The 24,078-nt window shown below is 55.5% G+C and overlaps 1 protein-coding gene across 1 annotated transcript; it reads right to left on the reverse strand.

Moving 5' to 3' along the window:
- Positions 1-1,283: 1,283 nt before the first annotated feature.
- Positions 1,284-22,082, reverse strand: SYT12 (synaptotagmin 12). Its single transcript, XM_081797718.1, has 8 exons — positions 21,942-22,082; positions 15,867-15,923; positions 12,201-12,394; positions 9,852-10,244; positions 6,639-6,854; positions 5,868-5,988; positions 4,840-4,973; positions 1,284-3,429 (listed from the first exon to the last, which is right to left on the reverse strand). The coding sequence occupies exons 2-8, from the start codon at positions 15,892-15,894 to the stop codon at positions 3,256-3,258; spliced, it is 1,260 nt and encodes a 419-aa protein (XP_081653844.1). The 5' UTR covers positions 15,895-15,923; positions 21,942-22,082; the 3' UTR covers positions 1,284-3,255.
- Positions 22,083-24,078: the final 1,996 nt, after the last annotated feature.

Here is a 24,078-nt window from a genome sequence, read left to right on the forward strand (position 1 = left end):
GATAATGGGGTGGAAGTGGCAGAGAGTGAGGGGGCCCTGTGGCCCATCTTTTTTTTAAAGATTTTTTTTTATTTATTTATTTGAGACAGAGAGAATGAGAGAGAGCGAGCACACGAGAGGGGGGAGGGTCAGAGGCAGAAGCAGGCTCCCCGCCGAGCAGGGAGCCTGATGCGGGACTCGATCCCGGGACTCCAGGATCATGACCTGAGCCGAAGGCAGTCGCTTAACCAACTGAGCCACCCAGGCGCCCCCTGTGGCCCATCTTATGTTTATTTAGCCTTTCTGTTTGTCCCTTTAGGCACCTGTCAGCATAGTCGGCTGAGGCAGGAGAGAGGAAGTGAAGCTCTGAGCGGCTGCGGGCGCTAGGCTGGCTCACCCCACCCCTCCCACACGCAGGCGTGGCCCAGTGTGGTCAGGTCACTGACCTCCATACCTGTCCTCTTGGATGCAGTGCGGCCTGTCCCTGAAGCATCCCAGACGAAGGGGGCCTGGGACCCTCGAGCCCTGTGGGAGGCAGGCCTCCTGGGGACTGCTGGTGATTTCCACCTAGATCATCCTCCTATACTTGCTGTGATCTTCCAGGGCAGGGGAGGGAGAAACTAGAGCAGCCTGGGGGAGTTGGGGAAGGGGGCAGCGTGGCCTGACGGTTAAGAGCATGAGCTTTGGAGCCAGACAGCTGGAGCTTGAGTCCCAGCTCTGAGGCTTTCTGGCTGTGTGATCTTGGACTAGTTACCTAACTTCTCTAAGCTTCTGTTTCCAGACCTGCAAAAAAGGGGATGACAACAGTACCTCCCTCTGGGTAGGCAGGGTTGCAGGACTGCGGCCTGGCACTGGCACCCACTGAACTTGGACGACCCTTTTCTCCCTAAGCCTTTCTTTTGGTTCTCTTCTCCTCAGCCTCCCCCAAATTTGCTCTCGCAAGGTTGACGAGGTGGCCCATTTTTTGCCCGCTCCTGCCCTTTTGTGTATTGTTCCCTCTTCCAGAAATGCTTTTTTGGCCTTGTCTACCTTTTTCAGCCTTATGGTTCTTCTTGCCCTGAAGACGGCTCAGCGACACCACCAGGAAGCCCTCCGTGGTATTCTCTATTGCCATCCTCCCCACCAGGCCTGGCTCAGGGCCCCTTCTCGGAGCTTCCCAAGCAGTCTGATGGCATCGGTCCTTGTGATGGTCTCCCCAGCCAGACGGGGGCCTCCTTCCCCTCTGCGTACCCAGCAGCAGGGCGGTCCACTCAGAGCAACCCACACAGAGACCCAAGTCCCTGATTCCTGGAGAAGAGACCAAGGTGATTTGGGGCTGAGCCAGGCTCCCCGGAAGCCCCCTCCTTCCTGCCCCAGCTTTATTTTGGTTCTAGAATCATTCCAGTCAGCAGACTCGGTCCCCACCGTGCCCGTCCCCGGTACACAGTCCACAGTTCATGCAGTTAGAGGGAGGGAAGGAGGGGGAAGAGAAGGGGGGTGTAAATGGCCTGCCTGTGCTGCTTAGTCACTGGGGCAGGAAGAGTCTGGGTCGCCCCGGCTGCAGAGGCTCACCAGCGGTGTCCAAGGACCCCGTGCAGACCTCCTGGTGCCGGCCCCAGGGCTGGGCCACAGCCGTGTCAGGTGGGGAGGGCCACAGTTCTGCCTCCAGTCCCATGACCACCCTGGGCTCTCCCAGCCGCACTGGGTGGGGGGGGCGCTGGTTGGGCCTGGGTCTCCCTAGCTCACCAGTGCCAGAGGCAGCCAGCCCGAGAGCCCTGCCCTGACCTGTGGGTGGCCCCAGGGAGCAGATACCACCCTCCCCCACCCCATCCCTCTGAACTGGCAGGGGCACCCACCCCTCAGCTGCCTGCTTCTCTGAGGCCGCCTCTGGTGGATGGGGGCTGCCTCAGCCAGGGACAGCTGGAAAGTATGCACGCTCTTCCTCAGCTGGGGGGTGGGGGGTGGTAGCCAAAGCCCTGTGGGGCTAAAGAGCCCAGCCCCTTTGCTTCTCGGCAGGACCCCTCTGGGGGGCCAGTCACACAACAGAGGTCCTCAGGCCATCAGGCTAGAGCTAGACACTCCAGAAGCCATAACATGCTTAGCTTCTGCCCCTGCTCATGGCTTTCCTCTCTGCCCTCCAGTCTTCTCCAGAGGGAGAAAGGCTCCCTGCCCCCCTCCCAACCAACCCCTTGCCTGAGAATCTCAGGATCCGCTTCTAGAACTTGACCTAGGACACTGGGTGCCACCTCCTTCCCAGTCTGGCATTCAAACCTGCTCCCCCCCCACCCCACTGCTCTCAATCCGGATGCCCCTCGACTTCCCCTCACTGTCCCTGCTCAGGCCGCCCCTTTCCTCCAAGGCCCACAAAGGCCTCTCCCACGGACCCCCTGCAGTCTGTATTCTGCCTGCCCCGCTGCCCACCAGCTACCCACAGGCTGAGGCATCTTTCTTCCCAATAGGGCCTGGCCTGGAGGTATGGAGCCAATGCCTAATTCAGTTGAGACCGAACACAAGGACCTCTGGGCCTTGCAAGGGTTATGGATCAAGGGAGCGGATTTCATAGAGCGTGACTCCAGAGCCAGCGTCCACCTGCAGGCCTCTGCTTGGCCTAGTCTCCTGGTCACTTCTCCTGCCCAGAGGCTGAGGACAGGTTGTGTCGGGGAAGTTCATGTCCACCTTGCTTGGGCTGGCTGCCTGCCTGCGATACTCAGTTCCTCTCCTGCCCCTCAGGGCACGGCTCCCATCTTGTCCCTGCAGCCCCCAGAGCTCTGCCCCGGCCGCGTCCAGCACTGAGCGGATCCCCAGCGCAGGGGGGTCTTGTCTTCCGGCCATCCTAAGGGCCGTGTCCTCTTCGTGTCGTGTCTGCTGGTGTCTAGCACAGCGTCTGGCCCCCGAGACTCACGAGTTTCCCGTACATGACCCAGCTTAGCCCTGGCCTCCCAGCAGGGGTGGGGCGTGGAGAGCCCTGAGAGACTAAGCCCCAACACCCCAGGCTGAGGGACAGGCCGGTTGGGGATCTCAAAATGGGAGCATGATGGGCCAGTGCCAGGCTGCCTTTCCTGGGTCGTGGCCCAGTTCCAGCTGGCCCTCCGTGGGAGAAAACCCTGGGTTCCTAGACACCTGGCCAGGCCCACTCTTCCGTTGCAGTCTGGACAGAAGGACCAAGATGGCTCATGGGGGCTCCGGTGGGGGACCCCAGCACTCATGGCTCCCACTGGACTAGGGAGGGGCATCGGAGCTGAGCATGGGCCAGGCCCCGGGCAGCTCGGTGCCCACCCCGGCCCGTTTTGCTGACTGCTAGTTTCGCCGAACGGCGTGCCACATGGACACGGGCCTACGCAGCGTGGCCAGCATCTGGTTCCAGTGTGTGGTGCCCATGCCGCTGGCTGACGGCCCGATAATGACATGGCCCACGTTGTCCCCTCGGCCGTCACTGCTGCTCTCAGCCACCGTCACACGGAGAGACAGGTCCTGGGGAGGAAGTGACATGGGTGCTGGGGACCGGGTGCCAGGTCCCAGCGGGGGCCAGGGGTGGCTCCCTGAATCCTTACCCCTGATCTGCTTAGCCCCCCGGCTTCTGCGGCTGCCTCCCTACACAGTGGCAAGGCTGGACTGCCAGCTTCAAATGCTGGCCTCACCACCTGCCTTGCTATGTGACCTGGGGCAGCGACTTGGGCTCTTCCCACCTGAGTTCCCCATCTGTGAAATGGTAATAATATTAGTTCCTACCTGTTCTGGGAACAAAATAGGTTAAAATGTGTCAAGTGCTTAGAATAGCCTGCACACGGAGTATTTTAGATGTCTCATTATTCCTAATATAATCCCGTGTTGGACTCATAGCTGAGGAAGGAAAAGAATGTGCCTGAAATCAAAGTGGTTGAGCTGGAACTGAAACCCAGCCTGACCTCCCTCCGTCCTCCTCCTCCTCCTGCCCCTCCTCCCCCACCTTCCCCCTGGTCCCAAGAGGTCTCCTGCTCTCAGAGGCTGTGTAGTAACACTGCGGCCACCTGGGGGAAGAAGGGGACAGGTGGACAGTCTGTCCCATGAGGGTGGCAGGACAAGGCAACACCCAGTGCCAACCAGAGATGCTGGGACGTTTGCCTGCATCGGGAACTCTCGGAGGGAGGAAGAGCTCTGGGCTTCCAAAATCAGATGGGGTGTCAGAGCCGGTGGGTTCTGTACAGCCCCGTGATTAAGGGGCAGGATTTGGCTCAAGGCACAAAAGGACGTTCTCACTGTCAGGAGTGCCCAAGGACGGAAGGAGGTAGGGAGGCGAGGTGGTAAGCTCCCCATCCTCTGAGGCATGCCAGCAGGGCCACTGGTGTGGCACAAGCCATATCCTCTGTAACCCCCCAGGCTTGGTCTGTGGTATCTACGCCGGGGAGGCGGGGGGGGGGGGGGGACCCCCCCTCCCTGGAGCACGTGACCTTCTGAAAGCCACGGCAGTGTGAGGGGCTCAGCAGGGCCTCTGCAGGGAGCGTCTCCAGAGATTTAGGGCCAGAGCTGTGGGCGCTTGGGTTAGCCCTGGCTCATCTCCAGGCCTTTGTAGCTCCTACGGGGAACTGTCTCCCCCCAGATCTCGGCTTAGCTCACCCCTCCTGCCAAAGCCTCCCCTGACCGCCAAAGTCTGGCATGCTCCTAGTGGATTAGGACTGTCTGGGGACTTTCTGCCTGTCCCTTGTGAGCACCAAGGAAGCAGTGCCTGTGTCCCCAGCCCTCACCATAGGGCTGGTACCTAGTGGGTGCTCCATAAATACGTCTCCACTAGAAAGGTGAGGGCTTGAGGCAAAGCATCGCCACCTGCGGGAGCCCTGAGACGTTGAGGCCGGAGTGGCTGGAGTGGCCCCAGAGCCCCCCACGCCTGAGCCGTGCCCCCCTCACCTGGAGCACGATGGCTGGCACCGAGAAGATCATGGCTTCGTTGAACACTGGGTTGGGGTCGTCCCTCTTCACAGCCGTCTTCTTTTTGCTCATCTTCCGCCCATCCTGAAGCAGGTACACCTTGACGAAGGGGTCTGTGGGCGAGAGGTGGGGGTCAGGACCAGGGCCACACTCCCTTGGCGTAGGCCTGCCCAGCCCTAGTGGCCCGCTGGCTCCACATGCCCCAAACCTTCACTGCTGCCACCATCTCCTGCCGTCCTGCCATTGGGCCTCTATTTCTTTCCTATTTTACAGATGAGAAAACTGAGGCTCATGCACAAGTCAGGAGAAGAGCGGGGCTTTGGGCTCAGGCAGCCCGCCTCCTGGCCCCCACACGTGCACCCCGCCCATGGCGCTCAGCAGAGTCGGCAGACCCACCACTTCTCATTCTATAATGAGCACAGACGTCAGCCCTGAGTCACCCTGCGCCCGCTCAGTGGAGCCTGACTCTGAAATAACAAGTCGCTCTCTACTTGTCACCCTCCGCCCACTGGGTGTCCTTGCTGTACCCGCCTGGACCCTGGATTCCCCCCGGCTCCCGGCAGGTCGGGCTCCCCCCCCAAGCCCTCTGTTTTCAGTTCTGTTCTTGCAGGCTGGGGGCATCAGGTCCTGCCCGGTACCCACACCATCCTGGGGGTCCTGGGATCTGGGATGCAGTCCAACTCCTGGGAATGGAGCCTCCACCATGAATTCTAGTTCTGGGGAGCAGGTGTCCACCTTGGTTTCTTCCTAGTGCCCCAGCCTCCTGCTCTCAGACTCCAGTCTGTCCCTCCCGGGCATTCCCTGCCACCCTCGGCTGCTCTCAACTTTCCCCAGCTAGACTGATTTCCCCACTGTGCACGGCTCCTGAGCTCAGCCAAGACCGGGGGTGGAGGGGCCTGGCACCGTGCCCCACACCTGCTGATGCTCCCAGGTGTCCCCGGCTTATCAGCTGGGCCACCGCTCCCGGCAGCCCACATGAAAGAGCCGGGGAGCCAGCAGGGCCTTACCTGCTGTGGTCTTGTCGTTGGTCCAGATGAGATTCTTGGCTTTCACCACCACCACCGTGAGGCGCTCAGCCGTCGGGAGGTAGCTGAGGGACAGCAAGATCTCGCCCACAGCGTCCGCAGCCTGGAGGACACGTAAGTGACTTAAGGGCTTGAGGGAAAGGCAGAAGCTTCCTTCTCCACTGAGAAGTTGTTGCTCTTGCCTTTCTACCAGGCACCGGACTGGTGGGATTGAGAAAGGGACCCCAATCCCCCATTCCATGAGGGGTGCGTCATCTCTCCCTCCTACCGGGTGTGGGTCCTGCCTTGGAAGGAGGGCCAGAGGTCGCCTGTCAAATGTGGCCACCAAACGCAGTTAGCGTCCCTCTTTCCAGTCCAGGGAAAACATTCTGTGTAGTAGCACATAGAGGTCCCAGGGGACTGGGACTGGGAGATCATTTGCTTAAATAACAGTGATGCTCCCCAAGCACGCCTACACTTATAGAGGTAAACTGCAGCTCGGCCTCTGTCTGGAATAACTCCCTTTAGTGCCAGAGCACCTCCCAGCAGAAACCCTCTAGGAGTAGAGCTTCTGAAGGTTTGGTGGTTGGAGCAGAAGAGCAGTAAACAGTGGTTAGAGCATCTTCGTTTCATGCGGTAAACGGAGTTTCCTTGAACGCGGCTCAGGCCTCTTTCTCTCATTTCCTAAAGATGCCGGGGTTTGGGCTGTTGTGGACAGTGGGGTCCTCCCTCTGCGAGAGGTGTGTGTGACCCTCTCTTCACGGGCGGACTGACCTTGTTCTGGTCCTGTAAGTAGAGCCAGCCGCTGAAGGGCTGCAGTGGGAGGTCGAGCACAGAGAGCTTCAGCTCCACCACCCCTGTGCTGACATTCCGCTCATCCTCATCGATGCCAAACACAGAAAACCGCAGGCTCTTCTCCTCCAGGGCGGCAGGGTCCAGGGGGATGGAGAACTTCTCATCGAAGAATATGGAATAGGCATTCCTCTGGATCTGTAGAGAGAAAGGGACATGGAGGGAGCTCCAACTCTGGGAAGGTGGTGGCAGCCAGGGGCCTATGGTGGGGAGAGAGCACTGGGCAGAGAGTCCAGAGGCCTGGGCTAGAGTCCTGGCTCTGCTGCCCCACAACCTCAATGCCAATTCTTCCTCTGGTGGCTCAGCCCTGAGAAGTTCTTTAAAATTATTTATTTATTTATTTTAAGTAGGCTCTATGCCCACCGTGGGGCTTGAACTCACGACCCTGAGATTAAGAGTCATGTGCTCTACTGACTGAGCTAGTCAGGCACGCCAGCCCTGGGGATTTAAAAGCCCCCGTCTTCCTCTCCGTGGTGGCCAATCTGGTAGTGTGGCATTTGAAGCTTCCAGAATCTGACACCAACTAATTCCCAGCCTCAGTGCCCATGGCTCCACAGAACCCTTGTGATGTCCTGGTTGGACCGGTTTCCTCTTTCTTGCACGAGTTCAGGTCCAGCTGTGGGCCAGGCATGCAGTAAGTACAGATAATCGTGGAGTTGGGAGCTGCTGATGTCCCAGCCCCCGCAGAGCCTGGCCCAGGATGGTCTGAATGCGTGGGATGGATGGACGGATGGAGTGACGAGGCGAGGCTGGGCAGACTCCACTTCCAAGTCCAGTCCTGCCTGGTGGGCGCCTTTGGCCTCCTCCCAGGAAGCCGTGGGCAGGCCCCCTGGGAAGGTGCCCTGGCGGGCACGGCTCCCCCTTCCATTGGGGGCTGCCTTAGTCACTGCCTGGCAATATTTAGAGAGGAGCTCTCATCCCTGGCACCGTGCCTGAAGCTGGGGGGTTGCCCAGCCTGGGGCAGCCACCTACCTCCTGGGAATGACTGGGCTACAATGCTAAGAAGCCTGCCTTCTTGGGAATAAATCCGCCAACACCTCCTAGCGCACTGAAGCACGCTCTTTGGTCACTGCCTGGGTTGTGGGAAGGTTCTTCTGCCACCGCTCCCTGGGAGCCACGTCCCACATCCAGTTCCCTGCCTGAGGATCTTCAAGGGCTCCTTCCCCTGTGGAATAAAGTCCACCCCCTGATCTTGACCTTGGCATTCAGGCTCTTCATGATCTCCCTTCTCCTGCCAAATGGGCCACTTTGCCGTCCCTTGCCCACAGGGGCTCAGGTTCCCTGACCATCCATTCTCTGTGTGTTGTGCTTTATGAGCACATGGGGGGAGGAAAATGGGAACTCCAGGGCCACGTCCTGGATCTCCTGCTCACTTGCTGGCGTTGTGTTGGGCAAAGCACTCTCTTGAACCTCCTCATCTGTAAGATGCCCTCGGTTCATCCCACTGGGGCGAATGAGAGAATCACGGATGTATGGGCTCTGTGAACCAGGTTCTGAGCACACATCAGGCTGTGGTGGTTCCTGTCTACCAATGTCCCTCTTCAAGGAAGGTGTCCGGAACCACTCAGGATCTTCTAGGCAGTCCAGGCCATTGACAGCATGGATCCAGGCTCAACAGTGACACTTCATGGTCCTGAGATACAATCTATTGAATGCTTACCAGGGACTGGGCTGAGTTCTTTGCATATATTAATATATCCCTTCCTCAAGGATTATGGTGCCCATTTGATAGATAGGGAAATCGTGTCACAGAGAGCTTACATGACTTATCCAAGGTCACGCTGCTAGGAAGTGGGAAACTGCTATTGGAACCCAGAGAGTGAGGTTTTAGGGTCCTGCTCCTCACCACCCACTGGACTGCTTCTCTTGGGCCCCACATGTACTGGGCCGTGGTCAGTTGCTGACCATCCAGGAGTGAGGGGGGCAGCGTGGGGTGGGAGAGGGATGACACTGTCCACCACGGAGGAACAGCCAACTTCAGCATGGTAAGAGTGACTGGACACAGGTGGGTTTCTGAGGAGTCAGAAACCACTTGGTCCTACAAGCCCTCAGGTTCTTTCTACTCCAGTTAGAGGCCACGGGGTGTCAACCTTGCCCACCTCAGAGGACTCCCAGTCATGGCATCTGGACCCCTTTTACCCCTAATCCAGCCTGGAGGGGAGTGTGTCTCATGAAGGCTTTGCTCCCTCTTGGCAAGACAGAGGGACCCGCGAGGGGTAGCCTGGTGTGGGAGGGTGCTGGGTGTCTCCCCTTGCCCTCCCCAACCTGCTCTCCACCCCAGGAACTGACCTCTATCAGCTGAGCAACAGGCTCCCTTGGCCTCTGGCTTCTGGTGGGATCAGACAGTAGGGGTCACTCAAGGGAAACCAGAGGTCAGCGGGAGCTCGGGGTGCTTATTCCCTAGGTCCTTCTCTGCAGTACTGTGTAGTCTGACCATGTCATGTCCCTTGACCAAAGGACACAGCGTCTATCAGGGTGGCCCCTCCACACGCCTCTCTCCTTTTGGGTCCAGTAGCCTCCCCTTCCCCTTATCCCTTCAGAAGAGGGTCCACTCCATCTCTGACATCACCTTACACCCACCCACACCATTGTTTGTTTTTCTTAAGATTTATTTATTTATTTTAGAGAGCGGGGGCAGGGAAAGAGAGAGCGGGGGGGAGGAGGAGCAGAGGGAGAGGGAGAGACAGAATCTCAAGCAGATTGCCCGCTGAGCGAGGAGCCCAACACGGGCTCGATCCCACGACCCCGAGATCATGACCTGAGCCCAAGTCAAAAGTCAGATGCTTAACCGACTCAGCCACCCAGGCCCCCCCTCACCCACACCACTGTTCTGTTATTAAGCTCTCCCCAAATTAGCCAACTTGAACATGTCATCCCTTTCCTGCCAGGACCCTAAGCTGACCCAGGGGACAGGTGTGGAAATGGACAATTACCACACACTGGGCTCATGTGGTAGGATTGCCAAGAACTGCGCACGGTGTGAGTCCTCAGGTTAGCAGCACCTTCAGCTCTGGGATTAGCATCCAGAGCTGCCCTGTGGCACCCTCCTCACATCCGGCCTGGCCCTGCAGACCCGCCTGCCTGGGGAGGACTCCCGGGAGCCCAGAGCACACCCCTGCCCCGGCCCCCACTTACCCGGGAGATGCCCACGATCTGCTCATCGGGCAGCAGGCTGACGCGCATGAAGCAGGACTCGAAGCCGGCTTCTTCCCGCTCCAGGAGGTCCTTGCCCTGCAGCACAGCCACGTGGAGGGTGTGGGAGGCCGCATCGTAGTCCATGCTCACCTCCACCTGGCCCAGCGTGAAGTCCTGCCCGAAGGTGTTGCTCACGGAGGAGATGGAGTTCAGGGAGTCCGCCGACTGGGACTTGCGGAGGGTCCCGTAGGGGGCCAGGTCCAGCTCCCGGCCCATCAGCTCCAGGGGCCCCAGCTCGCTGATGCTCTCAAAGGTGTCCTCAATGCTGAGGCTGCCTTTGCGACTGGGTGGTCCCCGAGTGCTGGCCCGCTGGGCATTCCAAGCAGGCACTCTCTGGGGGTGAGAAAAAGGAACACAGGAGCATCACAATGCAATAGGCATGGTCTTGTGAGCCCGGTTCATTCGAGGCACCTCTAGTTCTCCTTTTGCAGAAATAATGCATGCCTTAGTCAGGAAGGTCCTTGATTTTTTGTTTGTTTTTTTAAAGGATTTATTTATTTATCTGGGGGGAGAAGGAGGGAGGGAGGGAGGGGGAGAGAGAGAGAGAGAAGAGTACAAGCAAGGGGAGGAGCAGAGGGAGAGAACATCCAAGCAGACTCCCACTGAGCATGGAGCCCAGTGTGGGCCTCGATCTCACAACCCATGGGATCAGGACCTGGGCCAAAACCAAGAGTCCAATGCTTAACTGACTGAGCCACCCAGGCGCCCAGGAAGGTCCTTATTTAATGCTATTTTGTGTCACTCAGTTTTCTTTCCCTAACCACAAGGGAAGAAAGCTTTTTCTCAAAATGTTTAGTGATGTGGACTGAGTTCCATACATAAAGATGTTCACTGTAATGATGTTTATAAAAAGGGAAAGTAGTTAGCAATCTAAGGCTCCAGTGAAAGGGGAATGGGTAAGAATCCTAGAGTAGAGCTATTCAACAGACGATCGAGCAGCCTCAAAGGATGTTTACCAAAACATTTACAAAAGGAGAAGTCTTCCATGTTGGATAACACTTGCCCTAATATTCAAAAATTTCTTTTCCCTAAACTGACCCTGGGATTTGAGAAAACAAAAGCCTTTGTACCATTAAGCATCTCCCATGCTGCTGCATAGTCTTCATTACCATAATTTTTAATGGGCCCCCAATCTGTCATTGAATGGATAGCTGTAATTTACTTTACTATCCCCCTACTGTTGTACATTTATGTTGTTTCTTATTTTTCACAAATATAAATAATGCAGGATCAAATAGCTTTCTTAAAATCCTAGCTCAGAGGACCTGGTCCTTTTGAAAGCTGTTGACACACGTTGCCAAAATGCTCTTTGGAAAAGTTGTGCCAATGTACTGCCCCCCCCGCCACCACAGAATGAGAGATAATCCCCTCACACCCCAAATGAATGAGCATGTGGGACCCCTATCCAATAACAGATTCTGGCTGTGCTCTCTGGAACTCTACATGATGTTAGAAAAATTCTCTGCCAGTGTCTAATGATGAAACATGCAGCAATATATTTCAAGAGCCCTAAAAATGTTTGTACTCCCTGATACAGTATCCTACACCTGGGCATCCACTCAAAGTACATAATCCCAAATGAAGACAAAGTTTTACATATAAAACATTCACTGCATTATTTATAATGGCAGTAAATCATGGCACGTACATAAAAAGGAATCCGACACAGCCATTAAAATGATGTTTATGGGGCCCCTGGGTGGCTCAGTTGGTTAAGCGTCTGACTCTTGGTTTCGGCTCACATCATGATCTCAGGGTCATGCAGAGTCTGCTTAAGACTCTCTCTCCCTCTGCCCCTCCCCCCTGCTCTCTCTCTCTAAAGTAAATGAATAAATCTTTAAAAAAAATGTTTTATGATGGGGGCTCAACAATATGGGAAAATGCTTTAGCTGTGAGTTAAAAAGAGCAGGGTATAAAATTCTATGTAGAATTGACACCCGTCGTATAAAAACTATGCACGGTAAAAAAGACTGGTGGGTAGATTAAAAGTACTGGAAAGAAATAAATCAAAATGTTAGTAGTTAAAATACAGTTCACGTTATTTGCCTCTGGGTGGTGGCATGTGGGGAGAGGTTTTTCTTATTTGTCTTTTCCTGTTTTTTTCACAGGATGGTTTTTAAAATTGAAAACATTCATTCCCTCACCAAGTATCCCCTGATTTCACAGCACTGGGCTATGGTGGAGACACGGAGGGGGACAAGGGTCCCTGTTCACAGGAGGAAGTTAACCAGGAGAGAACAAGGGAGTGGGGAGGGAGGGGAGGCCATCTTGAGAGAGCAGAAACCTCACCTTCTGCTTGGCCTCTGCGTAGGTCTCCCCGTACTTCTGCTGAAGGTACCTGTAGTCGTAGTTTGGGAACGGGGAGGGGCTGGGGAAGCTCCCCGATGTCCAGAGCTTCCACAGGCTCACCGCTGCAATTCCCAGCAGTGCCAGGGCCCCAGCAGTGTAGACACCCACCTCCCAGCCAGGGGGGCTCTTGATTACTGCAAGGCAAGGGCAGCCTCTCATTAGTAGGCTCTGGGGTCTCCCAGTGGTTATAGACTCCCACCCAAGGAGCAGGTAGTTCAGCACTGACTTCTTTATTCACTGAACAAATATTTACTGAGTGGCTACTATGTGCCAGGCTCCATGCTAGGTGCTAGGGGATCCAGGGTTGAATAAGACATATGTACTCTGTGATTTCTGCTTCTATCCCCTTTTTCACAAAAGCATGCATTTCTACCGGAATAGGATGGTGGTGGGGACGCTTGGCTAGATCAGACGAAGAGTTGTGAACAATGGTTAAACATTCCCTAGGCTTTAAACAAATTCTTCCCACTTTTGAGTTCTCTGACCTTATAGCCTTCCAAAGACCTCTTACTTCCAGATAATCAAAGCAGCCTTTTGAGGTCTGGGGGAAGAGGGAAGGGGTTTGGGGAGAAAAAGGAATGACCCCGTTTTTGCCTCAACCTTATCTAGAACAACCCAATGTCCATCAACTGATAGATGGATAAATAAAATGGAGTCCATCTATACAATGGAATATAATTTGGCAACATAAACGTACTGGTACATGTTGTAACATAGATAAGCCTTGAAAACATCATGCTAAGTGAAAGAAGCCAGTCACAAAAAAAACACATGTTGTACGATTCTATTTATATGAAACGTTTAGAATAGGCAAATCCATACAGACAGGAAGTTGATTAGTGATTGTCTGGGGGGTTAAGGGGGCAATGCAGAATACAGGGTTGCTCTGGAGGATGATGAATGTATTCTTAAAGTTAAAAGTGTTGACGGGTACAAAATAGGTTAAATCCACTGAATTGTACTCCTTAAGCGGGTAAATTGTATGCTGTGTGAATTTTATCTCAATAAAGCTCCTGCCAAAAAAAAAAAAAAGTCTCAGCCAGAAGTGAGAGGTAGCTTTTTGGCAGTGCAGGGCTTGGGCACAAATCCAGATGCTCAAATGCTCTCTCTCCACTGATAAGTAAAGAACTTTCCCTATCTGAGCCTCACTGTCCCCAGACATAGTAATTAACCGACCCCTCACCTGTGTTGGGTGAGCTCTCACCTAGCAGAAGTGACCTTCTGTTGGCCAATATAATTCTCTAGACCATTCTCAGTGCTGCCTCTATACTCAGTTCAAATGAGGAAACTGAGGTGCACAAAGGATAAAGAACTTGCTCAAGGTCACAGAGCCAGGAAGGGGTGGTCCTGGGATTCTAACTCGGGCAGCCAGACTTCAGAACAAGCAGGAGTCTCCTCTGCCCCACCCAGCCTCGACCCAGCACAGTTCCGAAGTAGCAGGGTGGAAAGAGGTGGGAGGGCACTTCAGGGGTGGAGATGTATCACCGCAACATCTGTTGAACACCTACTGTGTGCGAGCACCCTGGTGAGGGAGTCAGCCCCAGGGCCAGTCCCTGTCCTTAAGTAGCTCACAGTCTAGGGATGAGGTGAATAGGCAAATAAACAGACAAAACAGAGTGATGAGAACAGTCCAGGAGGGCTTCCTGGAGGAGAGACATCTAGGCTGAGATACGAAGGAGGAGCAAGAAATGTGCCAGGCCAAGGCTCCAGGGACTGGGAGTTTCGGGCAAGAAGAGGAGAGGATGTACAAAGCCTGGAGTGTTCAGAGTGTCCAGTGGGAGAGAAGGAGTGGGGCATTTGGGGCTGGGGAGCTCCTTGCCACCCCTTCCCTGAAGCCAGGCTGCAAAGGGATCACACAGCAGTGGCAGCCCCTCTGGCAGTGGGAGACCTCAGCCTGCCCCTGCTCTCTTGAGCCTAGCCAGAATCCACAACACTATCACATTCGGGAGCAGGGCAGGGCCTGGCCTGTAGCCCTGGCATTTACCCAGAACTCAGCATCCTATGATCTCCCTACCTCCACCTGCTAGAGGAGGACAGCCGAGGCTGGGAGAGGCTAGAGAGCATGCCCAGCCATCGGCCCAAGGCCACGGGGTAAGAAATGCAGAGCCTGGCTGCCACCTTGACACCGTGAGCTTGAGCCTCCCCATCCAGAGAATGGACATGACCACATCCTCCTAAGCAGACGGTCCCGCCCTGGGGAATTTATCTTGCGGGGGCAAAAATCCCAGGAAGTTTTATATCTGGTATGAGTCATCGAGGTTGTATTTATAACATCAGAAATCTGCAAACAGCCTGGCGGGGTCACTGGGGCCAGGTGGTGCTGACTTGGGAGGGAAATATCACTGGCCTTTGAGAATTGAGGTCATTAGGATGTCACTGTGGCAAAGCAGGAAGACGTTTTCAGGCATTGTTGAAAGAAAAAAAAATGAATCCACGACATGGTCCAACCACACAGTTTGACGTAAAAATCACACAGCCTATGGACAAGGGCTGGGTGGGACGAGGGACAGATGAGAGGAGCAAGAAATCAGGATAGAGGGGCTGTGAGCAAACTCTGTGTTCTGATCTCTGTTGACAGAATGTAATTTGTGGGCTAACCGAAACCACAATAGAGATCTACAGAGGGCCCCAGGCAAGCCCTGCTGAGCCAGGAAAGTTCTGGGAGTCTGGTGAATAAGAGATGGCCTGGGAATGGGCCTGGTAAACTGGAGAGTGAGGTGCACATGTGGGGGCTCCGGCCGGGATGTGACTCGGTGGGCTCTCAGCAGGGCCTGGGTGGTTCCCAGGGGCGGGCAAGCGGGTGGGCACTGAGGTCTGAGGTCCCCGCAGACGATGGGCAAGAGCCAGGCTCCCCTGAGAGTTAGGATCCCAGGGGGGCTGAGGGACTGAAGCCAGCTTCCTGGTTAGCAGAAAAGGGGGGCAGAAGAGGAAAAGCCCCAGGAAGGTGACGCAAAATGATGCCTATTAATGCAAATTTATTTATCCATTTTATTGACTGCCAGCCTCGGGTGGTATGGGAAGAATTCCTAAGGGAAGCCAGGTCTCCGCTGGGACCAGAAATGAGGAGGAGGAGGCAGTGCAGTGGCAGGTAACAAAAGCTTCCTTGACTGTCAACTATTCGCCAGGCCCTGGTCCAGCACTTCATTGTAAATTAACCCCTGAGACCCCAGAAGCTGAGGGGCCGAGGAGACATTCGCTGCCTGCCAGTCTGGCGCTAGATCTGGCCCCTGGGGCCTCCACACCAGTCTCGAGGGCTTAGCCAGGCAGAGGCAGGGAAGGATTCTGGGCAAAGGGAAGGGCACGGGCAAAGGCCTGAGTTGGCACTTTATGTAAGTTTGGTCACTGAATCTTCCCAGCAGTCCTTGAGGGAGGCCTCACTGCCCCCATTTTGCAGATGAGTAAGTGGAGGCTCAGAGAGGTGTCATCACTTGTCCAAGGCCATGCCAGTTCCTAGCCCCATGTCCCCAAGGCTGTGGGGCCTTGGGCAAGTCCCTCTCCTTACTGGTAAAATAGGGCCATTGCTGGCATCCCACTGACCCCCCCCACCCCCCCAACCCAGGCCTGGTGGAAGGGCCATTGAGATGACAGGCTTCTGCTGGGACTCACCGCTCAGGTGGTATTCAGCCACATCCATGGCCACGATGCCCACTGAAGCAGCTGGGCCTGGAAGGGGAAAGAGAGTCAGCAGAGGGGGCTTTGGAGGGCCACCAACCCCAACCCTATGCCTTGACCTTCCTGATGCCCATGGGCCTTCCGGAGCTCACATTCACTTGTGAGGAGAGCTCAGCCCAAGGTAGGTGGCTTTTAAATGGCATTTTTATTTTTTTAAAAATGATTTTATTTAATTATTTTTCAGAGAGAGAGCGAGAAAGCGCACACACAAGTTGGGGGGACGGGAGGAGGGGGCAGAGGGAGAAGCAGGCTCCCTGCTCAATCCCAGGAGTCTGGGATCATGACCTGAGCTGAAGGCAAACGCTTAACCGACTGAGCCATCCAGGCGCCCATTAAATGGCATTTTAAAAAAATGGTGTTTAAAGCTCTTTTCAACCACTCTAAGACCATCTTAATTTCCGGGTTGCCAGATAAAACACAAGATGTCCAGTGACATTTGAATTTGATTCATTTTTAGTATAAGTATATCCCAAATATTGTCTGGGACATACTTATACTAAAAAAAAAATTATTCATTGTTTATCTGAAACTCAAAAGTTCCTGGGCATCCTGCATTTCTATTTGCTAAATCTGGCACCCCTACCTCATTTCCATCCAACCAACTTCCTACCAGCAACAATTCTTTGATTCTTTGCTACTCATTAGTGTGGGCCCTTGGGGTGTTTGCTAAGCCTTACTCCAAAAGCTTTTGTTTCAATTGGAAAGGAAAGGCTGCATTTCTGTAATATTCTATTATCAGTCCTTTCACTGCTCAGGATGGTTTCCTCCCCACCCCCACCCCCCCAATTCCAAGTTTTATGGATGTTGAAGGTCTGACTTAGTTGTTCTAGAAAGGTCTGGGAGTCATACAAGCCATTACCTGAACCCGGGTGACTGCTCATAGTTTTATTACTGTTGCTGAGAAGTAAATTTGTCTCACAGACATGAGCTAAGGGAATGGAAAAGGGAGACTGGGATAACCCTATGGGCCTCAGCTCCAGGGGCACGGGAGGATAGGAGAGCCCCGCCCCCGCCAGAGGTGGCTGCAAACAGGTCAGGGTATTGCTTGCCCACCCAAGGGCCACTGTTTTTCTGTTCCTGCAGGAATGCCAACCTAGCATTGCTGGATCTTCTGGCTTTATATGATTTTATTTTATTTTAAAAATATTTTATTTTCAATTAATCTCTACACCCAATGTGGGGCTCAAACTTACAACCCCGAGATCAAGAGCTGCGTGCTCTACTGACTGAGCCAGTCAGGAGCCCCAGTCTCCTGGCATTTTATTTTATCTCTCTCTCTCTCTCTCTCTCCCTACCTACCTACCTACCTACCTTCTGTCTTTTTAAAGAAAGGCCAGATACCTGGACTTTTTAATGTGCAGTTTCTTGATTTTTAAATGTTGTAACTAATTCACAAAAAATGTAAACGCTGTCCAGCCACAGAGTAAAAGGCTCCTGGGCTGTGGCTTGGCTAGCCTGTTTGCAACCCCTGGAAGGATCCTGTGGGTTCCCTTGGGGACTGGGGTCAAATCAGAGGGTAAGCATTTTCCTGAATCCTGGGGTTCTCCCCAATCTATGGCTCTAGAGCCGAGAAGTTCGGGTGCTTTGGTTCAGACAGGGTTATCCAGCACACACTGGAGTGCCAGAAGTCTCAGGGCAGGAGGCCTTCAGAAATGGGGCAGGACAGAGCCCTGGGGCAAAGGTCTGTCAGGTGCCCAGACAGCTCCCTTGCTCCCAGCTACCCTGATCATGATCCTGTAAGACGTGGGTCTTCCATGGTGATAGAAGGGAGGTATTAACCAGGGAGGCTTCACTGATGCTGACTCGAATGGGGAGCTCATCCCTGGGACCCTGGGCTGTCGATCTTGATGACAGTTAACCTTGATGAGCACTCTTTATGCCCGAGAACACGGTTCTAAGCATTTTGCATATATATTAATTCATTTAATCCTCTAACCACCACAGGAGGTAGATACTATTACCATTTCCGGTTTGCAGAGGAGAGACCTGGGGCCCGAAGGGAAAATCATTTGCCCCAGACCACACAGCTAAGAAACCAGTCAACCGGGGCCATCCGGCTCCACACTCCTAACTTCGTGCCTTACTGCAGACAGGCATATGGTTTCTGAACTTTCCTAAGAACGTGCAGGCCAAACTGGTCACTGTGGACAAGTCCAGGGTGGCCCTAGTTCCCGGCAGAACAGGGTCTGGACACACCAACACACACACATTAAGGTGAACACACATGTCCCAGCCCACCTCTGCCTTGCTGGGAATCTAGTAATGCCATCAGCTTTCTTTCCGGCTCACTTGGCACAAGGCTGACTTCCAGAGCGAGGCTGCCCGGGGACAGCCAATGCCAGCAGCAGGCTGGGTACACCCCTGTGGCAAGTACCACCTGGTATGGGACAGAACCCCGTATCTGCTCTATCCGACCTAGAGCCGTTGAGGGGCCCCCAGCCCTCCGAGGCTGGTCCAGCTCCGACCCCAAACTATCACACTGCCCACTTTTCCCACACCCCTCATTCTAAGACCCCTTCCCCAGGAGCTGTAATTTCAGTGAAAGTGTGAATGATTCTAGGCACACCCCAGCCCCAAGTTTCTGCAGTGGTCCCCAGGGAGGTGGCAGAAGCCAGACCACATCTGCCTGGAGGGAGGGAGCGAGGGAGGGAGGAGAAAACTGGGGTGGGGGAGGGGGTGGGCAGCCTGAGCACAGCTCTGAATTCCAGATCTTTCCCCTCACTAGCTCTGAGCCGCAGTCATCCCATCTGTAAAATGGGGCTCATGACTGCCTTATCAGGGTGCCAGGAGGGTAGAATGAAAAGTAAGGGTAGTCTGGCTTGGTAAATATTAGCTGCTGTGGTTACTGGGCCTGACAATCGTCCCAAAGGCCCCCAAACTAACCCCTAGTTTGGGCAGGAGAATCGTGGGGGCCGCACTGCCAGCCTGCAGATATGTTTTATTTGTCTTCAATCAAAGGGAGTTGCCAACATTTAAAAACTGGGAAAATTCCCATTAAAAATAGATTTCTAAAAAAAAAAAAAAAAGCTGGATTTACAGCTTCCCTTTAGAAGTTAGAAGATCTGGGGGCAGGTGGGTTGGTCTCCCTCCACCCCTGCAAAATTACCAAACTGTGAGTAGGCTCTGCCCCTTCGGACAGGGTATTTATTCCTCAGGACTGGCCCCTCCCCTCCCTCCATTCACTTCCAGAACTTGCCGGCCCCTGGAGCATCTCCATTCATGAGCCCGGTAAGCAGGCTTTCGGATGAGCTATGAGAGGTCCAGAAAGGTTCAGCGATTTGCCCAAAGCCACACAGCCAGCAGTCGTAGAGCTGGTCCTGCAGCCCTACCCCATTAGTAGCCACAGCCCCCACGGATTTCACATGTGACTCCCTCAACACCTCCCCCAAGACCCCAATGGGGCACAGCCTATTTTTTTTTTTTTAAGATTTTTTATTTATTTATTTGAGACAGAGAGAATGAGAGACAGAGAGCATGAGAGGGAGGAGGGTCAGAGGGAGAAGCAGACTCCCTCCCGAGCAGGGAGCCCGATGCGGGACTCGATCCCGGGACTCCAGGATCATGACCTGAGCCGAAGGCAGTCGCCTAACCAACTGAGCCACCCAGGCGGGGGCACAGCCTATTATGAACCTCGGTCCACAGTGGAGGAAGATGAGGCTCAGAGAAGGGCAGTGAATTTGCCCAAGGTGAACCAACCAGTAAACAGGGAGTTGAGACTGAGCCAGAGCTCAGCAGCAAGTGGCTTTCCTCACCAGCCCGGAAACGCCCTGGCTCCATCTCATGGACCACAACCTCAGCAGGCTCCCATCGCCAGCCTGGAGGTCCGCCCGGCAGAGGGGCTGCAGCTTCGGCTCGCAACATGATGCTGACAAGGCACATCGGGAAGCCAGGGCAGCCTATGATAGAGCTCCCCTGAGCTTCTGATACACAGGAAACGGGGCTCAACCCCGCTGAGCCAGAGCTGCCCCAAACTCACACCCGAGCTCCTCAGATGCATGTCCCCCTCTCTGCACCCTTTCCCATCCAGTCTATTAATTCTGGCCCCAACCCCCGAAACCCGAAACTGCATGGGGCTTGCTCACTGGAAACCGCTCTAAGTTCAAATCCAGGCTTAATCATACCTACCTGGCAATAACTACCAATTGCTGTAAGCATTAGACATAATTTATGCTAAGTGCTCAGCACGGAGCCTAGACTGGACTAGGCACACGATACAGACACGATGCTTGACTGGATAAATGGGTCCCCATTTTCAAGATGAGGAAGCGAGGGCCCCAGGTCACACAGATTTGAGCAGCAACCCCGGGATTGGTGTCAAGGTGTGATGGATCTGGGCCTGGGCTCTTGGCCGTCATGCCACCTCCTGACCAGGCCTTTCGGGGGGTGGAGGTGGGTGGGAAGGGTTGTCGCTGGTCTAACTGGAATCTGACTGCAGTCGAGGCCCCCTCCTGGGCTTGTCAGAGGAATGGCTTTCCAGGAATTTTGTGCCTCTTCAGGAGAAAGGGGCCCCGTGTCTCTGCTCCCCCCACCCTATTTCCTTGCTCACTGTATCCCCACATCACATCTGTGGCTAGCAAGGTGTTGCCTGCCCCCTGCCCCCCGGAGGGTCATCAGATAATAGGAAGGATTAGGATGTGGGCACAGGGCAGTCCTCGACCTCCCAGGCTGTGGACCTCTTTAGGATCTTTAGGACTGAAATCTTTTTCAAGTGCTGCCCCCACCGCGGAAATTACCACATCCTGCTCCCATCCCCCTAGAGCCCACAGAAACTGCAGGACAGACTGGCTAGGGTGGTGGCGGCTGGCATTTACTGGGCACCTACCATGTGCCAGGCACTGTACCAAGGCCTCGCCATGGTTTATTTCAGCAAGTCCTCCCTGCCGCCCTCGGAGGGGGCTGCTCCTCTGCCCATTGTACTAGTAAGAAAACTGACATGCAGGAAATGACTTGCCCAGCGTCACCAGAGCCGACAAGAGGCAGAGCCCAAGCTTGAACCCTAGACTGGGAACCTCCACTCTCCCAAGCTGGGGGAAGGTTCTGGATTTCAGAGTGGGGAGGCAGGGGGCTTGGATACTTGTCTTGACCTTTCTCCAGACTGGCTAACTTGGCTGGAACTCCTGTCTGCTCGGAGCCTCGGTTTCTCCATTTCTAGTAAGGAGCACAACGGCTACTGTTCTCCAAGTCTGTCCCCCTCCCTAGCTTGGAGAAGCTGACATTGCTGGGTGAAGGTTTCCCAGTCACTCTGGGGTGGCCTCACTGACAGAGGAGGGGGGCACACAGTCATGCAGCCCTGGAAGAGGGGTCACCAGGATGGCTGGCTCAGGGCTCCTCCACCTACAGGCCTGGCTCCAGGTCCCCATGTTAGGCCCCACTCCCACCCCCTCATCAGCCCAAATTTACAGTCCGAGGCCCTGAGACACAGCAAGAGCAGCAACATCAAAGGTCCCCAGGAGCCCCCGGAAAGCCCCACACGAAGGCCAGTGACACTGGACGGGGCTGAGGATCCTCTCCCGAGCTCCCGGGGCCTCCCAGCGATGGGGTGTGACATGCCTCTCCGTATCGGAGCATTTCCTGAAGACCCAGCACCCCTGCCAAGGGAACCCCCAGGGTGTATGGGGACGCGAATGTGGGGGACTGACGTGGGAGAGTCGGGAGAGGGTGTGAGATGGGGCAGGGGCGGTGGGGACAGTCAGGATGCTGAGTGTGAGAGTGAGGGGCGCTCGTGTAGCGCGGGCGCCGGGGAGGCGTGTAAACGGCCGGGGGAGTCGCGTGTGTGCACACGCGGGACGGGCGTGCGGGGCGCGCTGTGATGCGCAGTGAGCGGAGTGGCCGGGCCGGGCAAGGGCGCCCGGCGTGCTCTGTGCCCGGCGTGCGTGTGCAAGCGCGGCGCGGCGCGGGTGTGCAGGGTGCGCGGAGGCCGGGGTCCGCGGCGCTGGGAGGGGGCGCTACGTGCGTCCCCGCGCCGGACCGGCTCCCGGTGGTGCGCGGGGGCGGCCGGGTGCTACTCACCCAGGCTCCGCGGAGGGGCCGCCTCTCAGCTCCCGCTCGGGCTCCGAGCTCCTGGCTCCCGGCTCCCGGCTCCCGGCCGGCCTCCTGCAGCGCGCACGCACCGCCGCCAAGCCCGGCCGTCGCCGGCAACGCCAGCCCTGCAGTGTCGCCCGGCGGCCGCCTCGGAGGAGCGCGGCGCGGGCCGGGGGCTCGGCCGGGCCGGGGCGGCAGACGGGAGCTGCGCCGCAGTCCGGGCACGCTCCCAGGAGCCCGCCGCGCGCTCCCTCGCGCTCGCCCGCCCCCCTCCCGCTCCCTCTTTAATTTAAAGGGACAACCCCGAGCGCTCTCTGCGCTCCCGGGAGCCACGCGCCGCTTCCGGGGTCTGAGCCCAAGATCCCCAAGCGCACCCCGCAGTCCCGCGGGGTCGCCCGAGGCCGAGCCCAGCCCCTCACTCCCAGGTCGGCGGACGAGGGTGGGGTGGGGTGGGGATGTGCTCTCCAGTGGCTTTGAGAGGCACGTGGAGTACTGGACGCAGTCGACAGGCCCGGGTTCTAGCCCTAGCCTGCAGCGCCCGGGGTTATCCTGTTCCCTTTCTGGGCCTCAGTTTCTTTTTCCGGAAAACGGGCCTGATACTGCGCGCCTCCTAGAAACCGGTGAGAAAACAGGTGGAACAGCGGGAGGTTTCCCCTTCTCTGAACGGATAATTACCCCTCCCACCGTAATTGGGCTTTTAGGCAGGCCAACATCATCCCACTTAATGCCTACAGTGACCTAATGGGGTCGTGGTCACACCATTTTTTTTTTTTTTACATGAGGAAACAGGCCTCAAAGAGGTGCAATGACCTTCCCAAGGTCACAGAGCCAAAGGTCAGAGCCAAGACTTGAACCTACGTCTGTGTGACTTCAAAGCCCATGCTCTTAACCTCTTAGAGGTCGTGCTTTCTCTCCCAAAGTGATGAATGAATCATTCAGGAGCTATTTATGACGCCCCCGCTGGACTCTAGGCAGAGTGCCAGGTGTGGGCGATCTTCCATGTTCCCCGGAACAAGGGGACAGGTCCCACCCTACCCTCGCAGTCTGGCAGGGAGGCACGCACGCATCAGGAGGGGCCGGGGTGTGTGGGGGAAGATGCCACCTGCCGTGGGCACCTGGGACATCCTCCAGGAGGACCTGGAGGATCTGGGATGAGGTGGAGAAGAGGGGAGAGGATCTCAGTGGGGAGCAAGTGCGTAAAGGCAGCAGTGGTTCCTGGAGCATCTACCCTCTGGGCCTTTGGGGCTGAGAGCAATCTGTGGGCACTGCCCTCTCAGTAGGAGCTGGGCCTGTGCCGGCCTTGCGCGGAGGGGGCTTCCTTAGCCTAGAAGACCTGACCCTAGGGAGCCAGCGATGCAGTTTCACCCGCACCCACAGGGGGCGCCCTCGTTTTCCGCTTATTTCCCGGGCCTGAAAGAAAACAGGAAGGCATTCATTCATTATGACCCCTGGAGGTAGGGCCTGGGCACCGGGCTGTGGGCTTTCGCTGACATTTCTCATTTAACTGAATCTTCACAGCCACCTGAAGTTTTGGAATGATTGAGCCCATTTTCCATGGAACACCGTCGGTCTAAGAATAATATCTTCTTAGGACACCAAAGCCTGAGGGAATGACAGGGTTCCTGTTTGGGAGGGAGTGATGAGTTAGACGCACCATCAGCACATAAAAGGGCAACTTTGATGTGGGCTTCTGTGGGAGCAGCAAAAAGCTGAAGTTGAGGCTCCTCTGGTTCTGGGGTCGGTCAGGCTGCTGCAGGAACTGGAGTGAGCTTGGAAGGAGCTCTTGTAGGTTTCATGTCAAAAACCCCTCCATGAACAGAAGAGCAGAGCACTGTGCATCAATGTCAGAGGCTGCAAGTGCCTGTCAACAGTCAGGTGTGTAAATGCATCCCGGCATAGTCACGTGGCAGGTGCACAACAAAGGGAGAGAAAAACTACCACCACTTGCAACAAGCTGGATGAATTTCACTGGCAGGTGATGGTGAATGGTGCTTATAATGTTCAGTGAAAGAAGCCAGACACAGAAGAACACAGCTACATGATTCCATTTATAGAAAGTTCAAAAAAGGGCGCCTGGGTGGCTCAGTTGGTTAGGCGACTGCCTTCGGCTCAGGTCATGATCCTG

Source organism: Leptonychotes weddellii, chromosome 11 (assembly GCF_054177405.1).
Source record: "Leptonychotes weddellii isolate Sample4059 chromosome 11, ASM5417740v2, whole genome shotgun sequence".
NCBI lineage: Eukaryota > Metazoa > Chordata > Mammalia > Carnivora > Phocidae > Leptonychotes > Leptonychotes weddellii.